Source organism: Diplotaxodon limnothrissa, linkage group LG4, assembly GCF_057381915.1.
Source record: "Diplotaxodon limnothrissa isolate DT_005_m linkage group LG4, D_limnothrissa_male_GT1.1, whole genome shotgun sequence".
Taxonomy (NCBI): domain Eukaryota; kingdom Metazoa; phylum Chordata; class Actinopteri; order Cichliformes; family Cichlidae; genus Diplotaxodon; species Diplotaxodon limnothrissa.
Window position 1 is genome coordinate 21355125 of NC_140599.1, and position 13560 is coordinate 21368684.

Below are 13560 nucleotides of genomic sequence, written 5' to 3' on the forward strand. Positions count from 1 at the left end.
GATTATACAAAAGTTCTCTTTTTACTCTGTGCATGCAACACCTTTTGATGATCGATCTGAATAAATATGATAGAAATAGAAATATTATTTATTGTTATGTTATCTCAGTACATAATAAAAAAATATATAACTCTGTATCATAAAGTATACAATCAAAATGTGTCAGGTTATTTTGACATTAACACAATGAAGATGCTTTTCATATTGAGTTCAGAAATAATTGTAGAAATGCGCAATTTGTGAAATATCTGCTTGTCACACCTCGTGAATAAATTAACAAAAACAGAATTGTGCCACCGATTAAAAAGTCATTATCATAATGAAGCCCACATAGATCCTGAACCAATGAGGAGAAAGTAGCGATTTGTTCCAGCCAACCAGAGTCCGAAGGTGGAGTGACGCTTTTAAAACTCCAACTCAAGTTGCTCTAACATGCAGCACTTCAGTTCACAGTGAGAACCACAAGTTTCACGACAGCACCCCCCTCCACGACAGCCCGGGACAACAAGGCAAACAAACAGGAAAGCGGGGGAAAAACAACAGGCTCGCACTGACTGAAACTGTTAAAGGAATTTACTTTGGCGCAACGCGCGCAAAAGCGCACTGGCCAATTTGGTGAAGGCTTGAACTTCAGTGGCAACATCTGAATTTTCATTTCCAAAGGACTGAACAAATAATGTTAAAAATGACGGAGGAGCATGACAAGTGTGTCGGTGACCAGCCATGCAGTCCATCGGGTACAAACAGTTCCATGTCCCAGGACGAGTCCGACTCCGATGCTCCGTCCTCGCCGACAGGCTCCGATGGTCAAGGATCCCTGCTCGCCGGTTTGGGCAAGAAACTGGACTCCGAAGATGATGAAAGGTTCCCTGCGTGTATACGAGATGCCGTCTCTCAGGTCCTAAAGGGGTACGACTGGTCCTTGGTACCAATGCCCGTGAGAGGGAACGGATCCCTGAAGAGTAAACCTCACGTCAAGAGACCCATGAATGCGTTCATGGTCTGGGCGCAAGCGGCCCGCAGAAAGCTCGCGGATCAGTATCCACACCTGCACAACGCAGAACTGAGCAAGACCCTGGGGAAACTTTGGCGGTAAGAAAAAATTTATATTTCAAATAAAATTATATATATTTATGTATGTAGATTGGGGTGTAGAGAAATTCAAGAATATTTTATGTAAGTGTAAAGTAACATAAAAAAAAAAAAGGACACTCAGGTCACCGAGACGCTGTGGCTGGAGTTTTGAACACGGACATGATTCTAATATTGTAACGCTTTTTTTTTTGTTGTGTTTGGTGAAATGATTTGGAAATAAATAGATTTTTTGAACAAACCAAGACAGAAAACATCTTTTAGTGCGTGTTTTTCTCGACGTTTTTCTAGGAAACAAAAGCGCTAAAGTAACTTTAAATTTAACAACTGTGTCTTTGTTTACTTCAGCTCAATAATTTTCTCGATTTTATTTATTTATTTTTCTACCTTAGCTTGCTTTCAGAGAGTGAAAAGAGGCCATTCGTAGATGAAGCAGAGAGGCTTCGAGTTCAGCACAAGAAAGATCATCCAGACTACAAGTACCAGCCTCGAAGACGGAAGAATGTGAAACCAGGCCAGAGCGACTCAGATTCTGGAGCAGAACTGGCTCATCACATGTACAAAGCTGAACCAGGGATGGGAGGACTGGGAGGAATGAGTGACGGACACCACCATCCTGACCATGCAGGTATGTACTTTGCGGCTAATTTGTTTAATTCTTGAGATAATTTTGTGTTTGAAGTGGCAAACCTTCATTTCTGATTTACATCTTTTTTTTCAGGGCAGCCCCATGGTCCACCTACACCACCCACTACTCCTAAAACAGACCTCCACCATGGGGTGAAGCAGGATTTGAAACATGAAGGCCGTCGACTTGTTGACAGCAGCAGGCAAAACATTGACTTCAGCAATGTAGACATCTCTGAGCTCAGCACTGATGTCATCAGCAATATGGAGACCTTTGACGTTCACGAGTTTGACCAGTACCTCCCGCTCAATGGCCACGCCTCAGGCTCCTCAGACCACAGCCACAGCCACAGCCAGGCTCCACTGCCTGGCAGCGCTTACACTTCCTCATACAGCCATACAAGCAGCAACGGGTCAACGTGGAGCCGAAAGAGCTCCATGTCCTCCTCCTCTCCCTCCACCGGTGAGGTGGGCCAGCACCGTCTCCATATTAAAACAGAGCAACTGAGCCCCAGCCACTACAACGAGCACTCTCACGGCTCGCCCTCACACTCTGATTACGGCTCGTACAGTAGCCAGGCTTGTGTCACATCAGCCACATCAGCTGCCTCGGCCGCTTCCTCTTTCTCCAGCTCCCAGTGTGACTATACTGACCTTCAGAGCTCCAACTATTACAACCCTTACTCTAGCTATCCCTCTAGCCTTTATCAGTATCCCTACTTCCATTCATCCAGGCGGCCCTATAGCAGCCCAATCCTCAACAGTCTGTCCATGGCTCCTCCTCACAGCCCCAACGCATCCAGCTGGGACCAGCCGGTCTACACCACACTGTCTCGACCTTAAGAGTACAGAAACAGCCCGTTCGCACTGGAGACTCATTCAGATCGATGCGCTACTAACGAAGGAAGTAAGGAGGAGACGAAGTAGTGTGCGTAGGGGCTAGTAGGCTAAATGTGACCATTTGAACCTGAGACAGACAAGAGAAAAAAGTGCCTGCTGATTTTATACAGAGTTCTATTGTTGCGACGAAAACACACTTGTACAGACTTTTTACACAAAGAGAAATTGTGTTGTTGGTGAGCCAGACTCCTCCATGAGGACATATCGCCTACGCCTACATCCTGTACACCCTTCTTTCCAGTTAAAGATTGCATGTGTGTGCACACTTGAGGTAAAGAAAAGGCCTGACGCTGAATCGTGCAGGACTGAAATGGTTTGGCCAAACTCTGTCAATGTACACATGACCTATAATGTGCATTTTCAGTAACACTTAACGGCCAGAGCCATGTCGCCGCACACTGTTTGCATCAGTGGATCAGTCTTAAATAACTGTCTCCTATGAATCTAGTGTCATTTTGGCATAAAAGTCTTATATCTATTTATGTTCATGCATTATTTGGTTTTGTTCTTAAGTAGATGAACACATATAATGTGGGTTTGGTTATTTAGAGTACTGTTTGGCTTTCAATGAAAACTAGGTAAATAAGGTGGTACAAGTGCCGTGTTTGATATTATTCAGTTAAAGACCAATTTTTCCAGAAACATCTCCATTCCAAGTTGCACACAAACAGATGGGACCAACAGACTCGCACAGGACAGAACAGGTGTCTGAAATCTATGCTTGGCAAATTGCGATTAGTCATGATCTAGGGTTAAAGGAAATGGGGTAAAATAACACCGCACACTCTGAGTGACATGTCAGCTGGATCTCGTGTATATGTCGATGGACAACACAAGACTTCGTCTACGTACATGCATCCGCGTTGGTGTGTCAGGGAGATAATGTGGTGTCAAACATGCACATGCATGCACGAGTCATTTCCTTGGGAAAAAGTTGCATATATAACCCGTGACACAAACTATACGTTTTTTTGTTCGTTTGTTTTTTTTAAACCGAAATTCATCTTTTAACTTTTTCTCAAATAAGAGAATTTAGGGTTTAAAAGTGAAATTAAGTATGCGAGTATTTGCCAGTTTATCATCAACCATTAAGTGCCAACTCACTGCTGCAGTCGCATAAAACATTTTTGTGCCTTCTAATGCTTATTGTCAGTATTTTTATATGACAAGGAATTATTAACAAACTCCGGGCAGCACACAATCGGTAATCAACACCAGAGACTCCAACAGTTACCTTGCTTCTGGCTATGTCCTTAATTTGATATCATTCCTTACAGCCTTGGTTTGTAATGTTGTGTGACATGCTGTATGTGAAACGTACAGAGAATCATGCTTTTGTCCGCAGAACTGTGTTTTGTATCTTTATGGTGTATCAGTTTTTGAGAGAGGCTGTGAAAAGAATTGTTGTTCTATTAACTAGAGTTTCACTCGCACATGCACAGCTAACTCATGCGCTGACTTTTTTTTTTTAATAAAAAACTTTTTGTTGATACTTGTATTCGTCCTTCCTTTTTGGATTCACATATGGTTTCCGATGTTTTTGTTCTTAACAACAACAAAAAAACTGAAAAAAAAAAAAAGAATTAACTGAACAGAAGCACGCCGTGTTGTTGGGTTTGCCTTTTCGCCGAACACCAGCTGTTAGACTCCTTGTCTAACATCTGTACTGTTTGCTATAGCTGCAGTGAGACTTTTATAAAGTCATTATTTTCCCTGTGATCCCTTCACAGTAAATCTAATTGGATTGTGCTCCGATCATGCGCTGAATTGTGTTTACATAAATAACAAAAATAATATTTTGCTTTAAGAACTCATGAGCCTTTATTCTGAAATTTAAACGTAGCGTGTAATGTTATATGTAAAAACAAAAACCATAAAAAGCATCTTATTATAATTACTGCTGCCACTTTCAGAACCTTTGGACAGAACCTTTTCCAGCATTTCATATGTGCCTGTAGTCATATATATCAGACTAGCTATCTTCACAAATATATATTTATGATTTTTTCCCATTAAACCATAAATGAGAGAAATGGTGAGAGATCCTATCTACGCTGGTCCAGTGGGTAGAATGCTTAAGTTGGCCCTGGCATGCATGCCAAGCAGCCGTCCCTAACCAGCCCAGGGAGAAGCCAAGTGCCAGGGCCGCGCTGCTGAATTTTAATGATTCATTATGCTGTGGAGGGGCCCCATTGTGTCCCTTTATCCGGACAGCTAGAAAGGAATTAATTGGACAGAAAATGGAAGGGCAAGGGGAACTGACAAGCCATTAAGAGGGTCCTGAATGGACGATTAGATGCACATGGTGGAGGACCCCTCCTCTCCCCGTCGCTGTCTCATATCACAGTGCTCCACAAACAAAAAACAACAAGAACAACAACCACAATGACCAGCAGACCAAACTGCAGAAATAATATCAGCGCACATAATCTGTAGATAATAAAAGAAGATAATACCACAGCAGATGGGGTGTGGGTGGCTCAAGAACGACTTGTTTTTCTTCCCTGAAACTCTTTTTTTTTTTCACAAGTGTTTGCCAAATACTTTCAGGAGGAACTCTTGAGAAAGAACAGGAGTGAATAAAAGTGAGGCAAAAAGGCTCTTCAGGGTGCTTGGGTCCTGTTTCCCTGGAACTTGTCCACAGTTTCTGATTGGGCCTCTTGAAAAGCCCTACTGTAAATAACTGAAAAAGTGAAGTGCAGCGGGGAACTTTACTGCGAGCTACATTAGCACAATATACCGAATTAATAAACAAACCAAAAAAGGAAATCGCGTGGAACAGTTTTGTGTCGCAATCAGAGCTTTCAGTAAAAGCAGTTCATAGGTATGTGTCCAACCTACTTAATGCACAAAAATAGCTCAACAGCATGCAGATATCCTCGTGCGCACACTGACACAAACCCTGTCAGTCCACATGCGCATTCATGCAGGAACTGGAAATGAAAATAAAATATAATGCACATTCATTTTGCAGTGTTGAGTCTGTGCTGCATTCCAGCTGTCAACTTAATTGTTGATGGAGGAAGAGCGTTATTTGCCAAAGTCGAAGTCGTGGTCTCGGAACCAGGGGACATGAGGGGAAAGCAAGATGAAACGAGTGAAACTGGTGCTTCTACCACCTGACCGCATCCCATTGTTCAGACTGGGATAACTCGCCTGGTAATAGTCTCATCCTGCCTAATGAGCCTGGCTGACTCAGGGCATGTTTTGGGGGAGGGAAAAAGGGGAGCTGGGAACTGTGAAAACCCTAAGAATGTGAGGCTGATTTGCAAGGGAAATGGAGTGGACATAAAGCACGGTTATTGCCCGCCGCCCAATCTGCCTAGCCTCATTCCAATTGATGTACTGAGTTTCTTTTAAGTTCTCCAAATCTTAATCATGCATTTATCTCATACCTCATCACTGATGGCATTTTCTCTTGCCTTGCACACTAAGCAAATATACTTCCTACACAAAATGATAAAAATGAATTGAGTTATAGGGCAGATTAAGTTATGTATTTTTAACCCCTTTATTACATTTTGCTTTCACAACAATTTATTTATCATTGTCATAAAATCAGGTATTATCTCTAAGACTTGAGGACAGAGCCACGCTGCTTGAGTTTATTTTACTGTGAATTTTACATCAGCTGCGTATTTGCATATACCAGTTTAAGTCAAGATGGCATATGACATGTTTTTAAAGAAAAGCTCTCGGGCTCTCTTGTTTACTTCAGTAACTCACGCTGCTTCCAAAACAAACAATTTCAACTAAACTTTAGCAGCTCCACCCAAGTAAACGATTCCCCGTGGCTTATTCGGTCTTGTCTCCCTGTTTTTCTCACTAAATAGAGGAATCTATTTTATTATTGGTGTGTCCTGTGTTTGTTGGGATCGCCAGGCCAAGTAAAACAGAGTGGCAGACAGAACCAACATTAACTTCCCCAATTCCTCACAGATGTGCCAGCGCAGAAAGGAATTGAAGAAGGTACAGTGCCAACACTAAGGTTTTCTAAATGGCACTAAATTGATGCCGGCTCCACCAAGGTCACCTAAGATTGGCCGGCAATGCTTACTTCAACCTTTCTTTTTTTGATGCTGCAACTACTCAACCGAGAACAGAATAAGTACAGAAAAAAAAGAACAGAAGTTTGAAATTCAAAAACATTTTTTTAAATGTTTATGAAGTTGCAGTTTAGGTACTGGAATGTTTCTTGGTAAATTAGGAAGGATCAGTAAATTAAGCTCTTTGAAAACTTTTTAATCGCAAATTTTTTAATCTATTCTTTAGTCGGGCATTAAAAGAAAAAAAACCATTCTGAAGTAAAAATGTCTCAATGGAGTGTCTGATTACGGTTGTTTACTGAAAAGATAATCAGACCTGGGTCTAAAAGTATTTGCAAATAATTCTGTGTCTGTTTCAACCTGCCTGGAGCGCCAGATGGGAGGGATTACTGCACCAGGAGAGTCAGAGAATGTCAGGTTACTTTTACTACTTTTCTGATTAATAAAACTTTCTCCTGTTATGAATTTCACATTTGGAAAAAACAACAAATTCTAATTCTGATAAAAGGATAAAAAAGGTTAGATATTATTCAAAATAATGAAAAAGATATTATTAAAATTGGGCTTTATCAGCCCTCTGAAATTCTCTTAGTGATATCTTTTACCACAGGTGGAACATTCTCCTTTTTTTAAGAAATAAAGAAATGTGAAAAAATACAGCAACAGTTTGACATCTGGTCATGTTCTGTTCCCTGAACAGTTGTCCACAGTCTTTCACTTTCTTTTTTCATTTGTTCTCTCCTTTTCACTTTTCTTGGCACATCGCAATTGTGAATGGGGTGGCAGCATAGCTGCTCATCTTGTTTCCACAGCTTTAAGACTTGTTGATTAGTAACTGAGGCTGTGTTTTCATTGTCACAGCTTTCTGCTTTTGTTGAACTATGGAATCATTCCATCATCATGTACTTTCTCCATCTTTACTTGAAGTTATCTCATCTAAACCTTTTTCCCTTCCTGCATCCTGAGTCCCATGCTGTGAGTGAGTTTACTGTCTCAATGAAACAACTTTTAATGGTTGACAAAACATTTCTAAAATATGCAAAATTAAAGTTTAACTTATGGCAAATCTTCTGCTTCTGCATGTAGATTATTTTGTAGATGTATTGATTTATTGTATTATGGCCCTTTTATATAAGCTACCATAAAAATGTTATTATAAACATTATTTAGAGCTTTCTGTCATTTAAAGTGACATACGCAGGAACTTAATTGTAATCAATGGTTAATACAAAATTATCATGCCAACTAGGGAATTTATTTTCTGGCTGATATAATTAAGGATGATGAATTATCCCCCGCCTCCCCCCCCTCCCAATTTGCATTGTTGCCCAGTCCCACAGCCCCCAACACCCACACAAGTTACACTCTTCTGTTACCAGTGACACGGAGGAGAGGGAGAGAGGGAGAGAGACTGAGCCACCAGCAAGACCCCGGAATGTCGGGTGTGGGAGGAACATTTGCCATAAAATTTTAATGCTATTGATTTGGAGAGGTGGTTGAGGTAGAGACAAAACAAGAGGAGAGAGTGAAAAGGAAAGAAGAAGTCGGCGGTCTACGAAAAGAGAGAGGGGGAAAAGAATTCAGAGGAAGCGGACAGAAGGACGGAAACTCTCAGGTAGAAAGAAGAAGGAAAAAAAAAAATTTCTCTTGTTATTTGCAGAGCTGCTTGGCAGAAGGTGCAGCAGGGACAGCAGGACCAGAGTTTTAAATGTTGCTTAGTGTTGGCAGAGCTGTGTGTGAGTGCTCTCTGTGGGAGCACCAAATCTTGACGCCCAGCAAAACATGGCGATTCACACACAACCAGCAGAGCCCATCAAAACCCATTTACCCAGCTAGCACTAATATTCCCCATAAGCCTGCAGCTTTCACATGGCTGTACTGCAGCAAAGTGAGGAATGCATTTTAAAATCATGTCTTGGTTGCCACAGTTTTTCTGGTTTATGGGCCTATAGTGAAATGGAAAGTACACCGCAACATATTAGGTGACCATTGCAATATTTATATATTATGCATATGATCAGCAACACATGTCTGTCCTCTCACACTTGATAGCGCTTGTGGTATGACAAAGAGCAGGGTAGGCGGGGAGGGAGAGGAAAAAATAGGGAAGAGTTTGTTCTCCCATGTGGTTTGGGCCTGTTCTGAGTGGGCTTGGAGCCACGCCAGTCTACCCTTGGTTCAGCCTTTGATATGGATGGGGTTCATTATGTAACTGAATCTATTGTCAAAGAATAAAACAATATGAGGCCAGAGGTGTGTTGTGTGAGGAGCTAAAAAGCGAGTGGCTGAAAAGGGTATGTACACCGCTCTCTCTCACCTTATCGCAGTCCTCACACAGTGAACAGCACTCCCTACCTCGGCTTCCAAGTGAACTACACACTGTATTAACAGCAACCGTCTCCAAACAGGTTTCTCACGTTGAATGCATAGTGAGACATGCATTCAACGACAAAACCTTCCAGGATTCATTCAACCTTTCCTTTTCTCTGTTTGCTATTTTGTTTTTTTCCATTCACACACCTGCAAAGAATAAGCATAAAACCTGATATAAATTATTGAGATTATTATCTACTTGCAAGAGTGGGTAGCATCAAAAAGATCCTCTCTAATATGAATCATGAACCTTCTTACCTCCCCACTATGGGGTTTCCTGTTATGCAACAGAAAATTATCAAAGTTTAGGTTTGGTTGACACCAAACCGGAGAACTTGATCATCTGCATTTGGTCAACACACAAACACAACGGTACTGCAACAAACACAGCTACAGCTTAAAGCAATACTTTCTGTGGTTTGATACCCCTTTTCCTACTGTAGCCTCAGCAAGGCTGGAGGAACTCTGAGCATGTATCGTGAGCGAGTGCCTTAACCTTTTAGTGGTTTGCAGAGTTCATTATGGTTGAGCTATGGTGAAAGCAGCAAACCTCCGTGGTTGCAGAGGTCACCCGCTGCGCAATGCTCTGGCGCCTCCAACCCGACACTGGGTCCCTGACCGATGCTTGCTCTCACAGACAAAAAGGGATGCAAAGACCCTGAACTGTGACTTTAAGGTGCTCTAACCGCGTCACATCTGATGACGCTCCTGTGCTGGAGACCAGCAGTCTGATTTAACTGCAGCAGCCAAATGCTGCTCAATGCAAATGCGTTATATTTGGAGCAGCAGAGGCAGAGGGTGATTTGCATGAATGAAAATGAGATCAGCCTGTTTGCTGTTTGAGGAAGAGATGTTATAGGGCAGAACACACACACGCTTTACGATCTTGCTAGCTCATCACCAGTGTGACACTCCAAACTTGGTGCTTTTCAGCGTTAGTCGTACAAGGAGGAAGAAATGACTCACTGTATGTAAATGTTTAAAGGTGGAATTTGGATCTGGAAAGGCAAACCTTGACCACAAACAGCCAGTAACACAGGACAGGGATGAGACTACACTCTGTGGTTTCCAGCCCTCCGTTCTTTACTCCTGTATTCCTGAATGTTTGCTTTGGTCTTCTTTTTCTCCCACGTTGAAACTCAGCAACGACAACAGTCAGAGCTCAGCGACTATTACAATCACGATATTTCATAGAGAAACAACAATGACGTTTGACGGCGCCTTGTTGACTTTACAGGAATGCTGGGAATAAGCACAAGGTTAGCATTCAGTTGGTAAATCCAGAGTCAGAAGCAGCAGCCTGTATAATAGGCCGGCTGGTTTTCAAAAAGGATCAAATGTCTGCCTGGTTGAACAGCCATTAAGTGGCATTTGTTGTGTGTTTATAAAAAAGACACACCAAAAGATTCAATAAAATGATTTAAATTTCACTTCTGATGAAGCTGCGGGCTAAAATTCCCCCATGACCAAAGATAAAAGTCTCCTTCATCAGTATCTTCTCAGTTCTCCAGCCAAAAGTTAAAGGGAAAGGTCTTGGTTTTCTCCACAACACTCCATTGTCATCCTACACCCCACTCGTGGTCACATGTCACAACCCACTGAGCTACATCACTCTTCATTAGGAGAGAGAAAAGAAAAGAAACTTGCCATTTGTCTTAATGACAGAGCCATGATGTCACATGGCTACGAAGCAATGCCTGTGTCAAATTTTAGTAGCCTGAGACAAACACATGAGAAAGACAAAAAAAGAAGACTGAGCCGAGGAGGGTGCTTTTAGCCAGCAGGAGGGACTATTAACTGTAGCAGCTAATGAGCTTGAACTTTGACCCCTTATATAGACTGGGGACTCGGTGGTACATTGCCCCACTTGCTGCCTAAATGTTTTATGGTTTTTGGAAGGTGGAATGAGCTGGAAGACTAAAACATTCTAATGGAAACATGTATGGTGTGTGTCGCTAAAACTATATTTCAGCCATACAGTATGACATTAGCTCATGTGTCCACTGTTTTCAGTCTTTTGGTTTGGTTAGAAAGCAACTGTGCTGTAATTTTGGACAGATATTGATTATCCTCCTGCTAATTTGACTCAAGTCTCTTTATACTGAGCTAGCATATATTATTATCATCACCCTTCATGTAAGTTAAGACTCAAGCATTGCCCTGCTTCAAGGAAACACACAGGTAGCGAGCACTTCACAGTCTGGGAGTGCTGGAAGTGGGGTAGGATGATGTGCAGGGATTATTTGATCAACTGTGAAAAATGATCTGTAGTTTGGGAGGGTCAGTTTTTGTTAAAACAGACCTTTCCCTGTTTTGCTGTGTGATATCCCTGAGAAGAGGTGCTCTCATTGCTGCAGGGAAGGTTACTGGAGGTTAGAAATCCTCGCAATAATGGATGAAATCACTCGAGTAAGCAGAAAATTTAATGTAATAATGTTTTTTTTTTTAAAGAATAATATAGGCTCTCAGATTATCTGTATTGTTTGGAAAGCATAAGAAATCGGAAAATATAAAAAAAAAAAAAAAATAAGAAATAATAATAATAATGATAATGTAGCTGTGCTTGATAACAGCCAGCATTGAGAACAGCTGTAGGTAAATATGCCAGGCAGGCTGATCCTTTTGGGCAATTAAAGTCTAGGTAGAGTGTAAATAAATGCATCTGCTTATTAAAATTTCTCTAAACTAGCGCCAAGAAGTAAAGTCATTGTTTTCTTTCTTTCTTTCTTTCTTGGTTAAGTACCTTCATAAACCCATTTAAGATTTTAATCTCACCACAGCAATCTTTTTCAATAAAAATATTGCGCTTCACGGTTTTGTTACTTATCAAAATAAAGACTAATGTACACTTTGTTCTTGGGCCCACATACTTGATCCCACTGCAAATGGGTTTTGCTTACTTTATTTATGCTGCAGCAGTAGTTGTGGTCAGTAAAGAATCTGCATTTTCTTTCATTTTCCCATCACACTTGACACCCCTCTCCCTAAGCTTTGCTTCTTTCTTTCCAATTATAGGGCGCATACGCATGCGCATGAGTGAGCAAGTGAGTGTGTTTGCACACATGTAAATGTAGCTGCTCTTCCAGGGCTAATCCTGGGGTGGCAGGAGTGGAGAAGGGGGTGCGAGCACATGTGCAGATCTTTCAACTGTGGTTTGCGATGTTTAGTCTTGCTTCGTCAGCACTTCTTGAACCCAGTCCAGAAAAGCTTTCAGATGCCCATAATTCTAGACTCCCTCTGCCTGAAGCTCAGTCACCCTCTCTGCCCAGGGAACAGTCCCATCAAAACATAAAAAATCAACAACAAAAAAAGCAAAAACAAAGTGAAGATAAGCAAAAGATGATTAAAATGTGATGCTTATTTCCCCCCCAAGGTAAAGATAGATAGTCTTTGCTGTGTAAACTTTTTGCCCTGCAGGGACTTTCCAAATATCACTCATGATCTTTCATCACAAGGTGCACTGGCATCATCATCACTAAGGTATCACTGGCTTTTCATGCCAAACTTTCTATTGCTCTACCCATCTCCCCTCCCTGTTCCCAGTTTTGCTCTGAAATCGCTCCAGGGCACCTGACAGCAAACAAGCCGCATCCTGGCTGGAACATTGAGGGGATTTCCCCGTAATTTGTGTTCTACGGTCCATCTCAGTAAAAAAAATAAACCGCAGTCGTATAATATCATCAAACTGCGTCTGACAGGAAGGGAAGATGCATGCATATCACATGCTGGTTTAATCAAATCTCCAAAGTTAATACGTTTAGCTTACTATTACAAATCTTATTTCAGCAAAGTGGCATTTGTGCAAGATTTAATGCGCTATATAACCATTTTTATTATTAGGAGACATGCTTTATTTTGATCCCAAACGCTGTTTTTATTCTTTTGTTGTCTATTTCCTATTGATGTGTGCAGATCTATATGTGACTGTGATCACAGGGGGTCAAAAGCTTTCTCCTCTCACTTTCTTTGTGTGCTATCATAACGTTCAGCAGCCCAACAGAGGACAACTGCTCTGTGCAGTAAGAACTTTTGCTTTCTTGGCCCTTGCAGCTGTCCAGTCACCCAGGTCTTTAGTTCATAACAACAGCTGAGGCTCAACCTATTTACTTGTAGCACGAGGGCCAAGATAATCTCCCACAGATCCCCCTCATAGCTGCTGCTATTTGACTGCACGTCCTACCTGAAATAATTAAATTGTGCAAATATTCATTCTACTTCATTCTAAAGCATGCTAAGTTTATCCACCATCCTACAATCCCAGAATTATCATAAGCACATTTAATCCAACCAGAAAAGGAAGCAGATGCAGAGTCTCTTGTAACAGTTAAAACTGTTGACCCACCTCGGAACTCTTTTTAACAAGGGGGAAAGTGGAATCAAGCCAACGAAATGATCAACTTACAGAACTGCAACTGGGGACTCTGCGTGTCATCATCACTTTTCACTTGAAAATTTAAGACGCACAGGTGGTATGAGTTGCTTTGGAGAAGGTTCCTCCCCAAAGAGGAGTCTATGTTCCACC

At 41.6% G+C, this 13560-nt stretch overlaps 1 protein-coding gene across 1 annotated transcript; it reads left to right on the forward strand.

The window, feature by feature from the left end:
* Positions 1 to 466: 466 nt before the first annotated feature.
* Positions 467 to 2609, forward strand: LOC146633741 (transcription factor Sox-8). Its single transcript, XM_085351636.1, has 3 exons — positions 467 to 1092; positions 1485 to 1720; positions 1814 to 2609. The coding sequence occupies exons 1-3, from the start codon at positions 677 to 679 to the stop codon at positions 2560 to 2562; spliced, it is 1401 nt and encodes a 466-aa protein (XP_085207762.1). The 5' UTR covers positions 467 to 676; the 3' UTR covers positions 2563 to 2609.
* The last annotated feature ends 10951 nt before the right edge of the window (positions 2610 to 13560 follow it).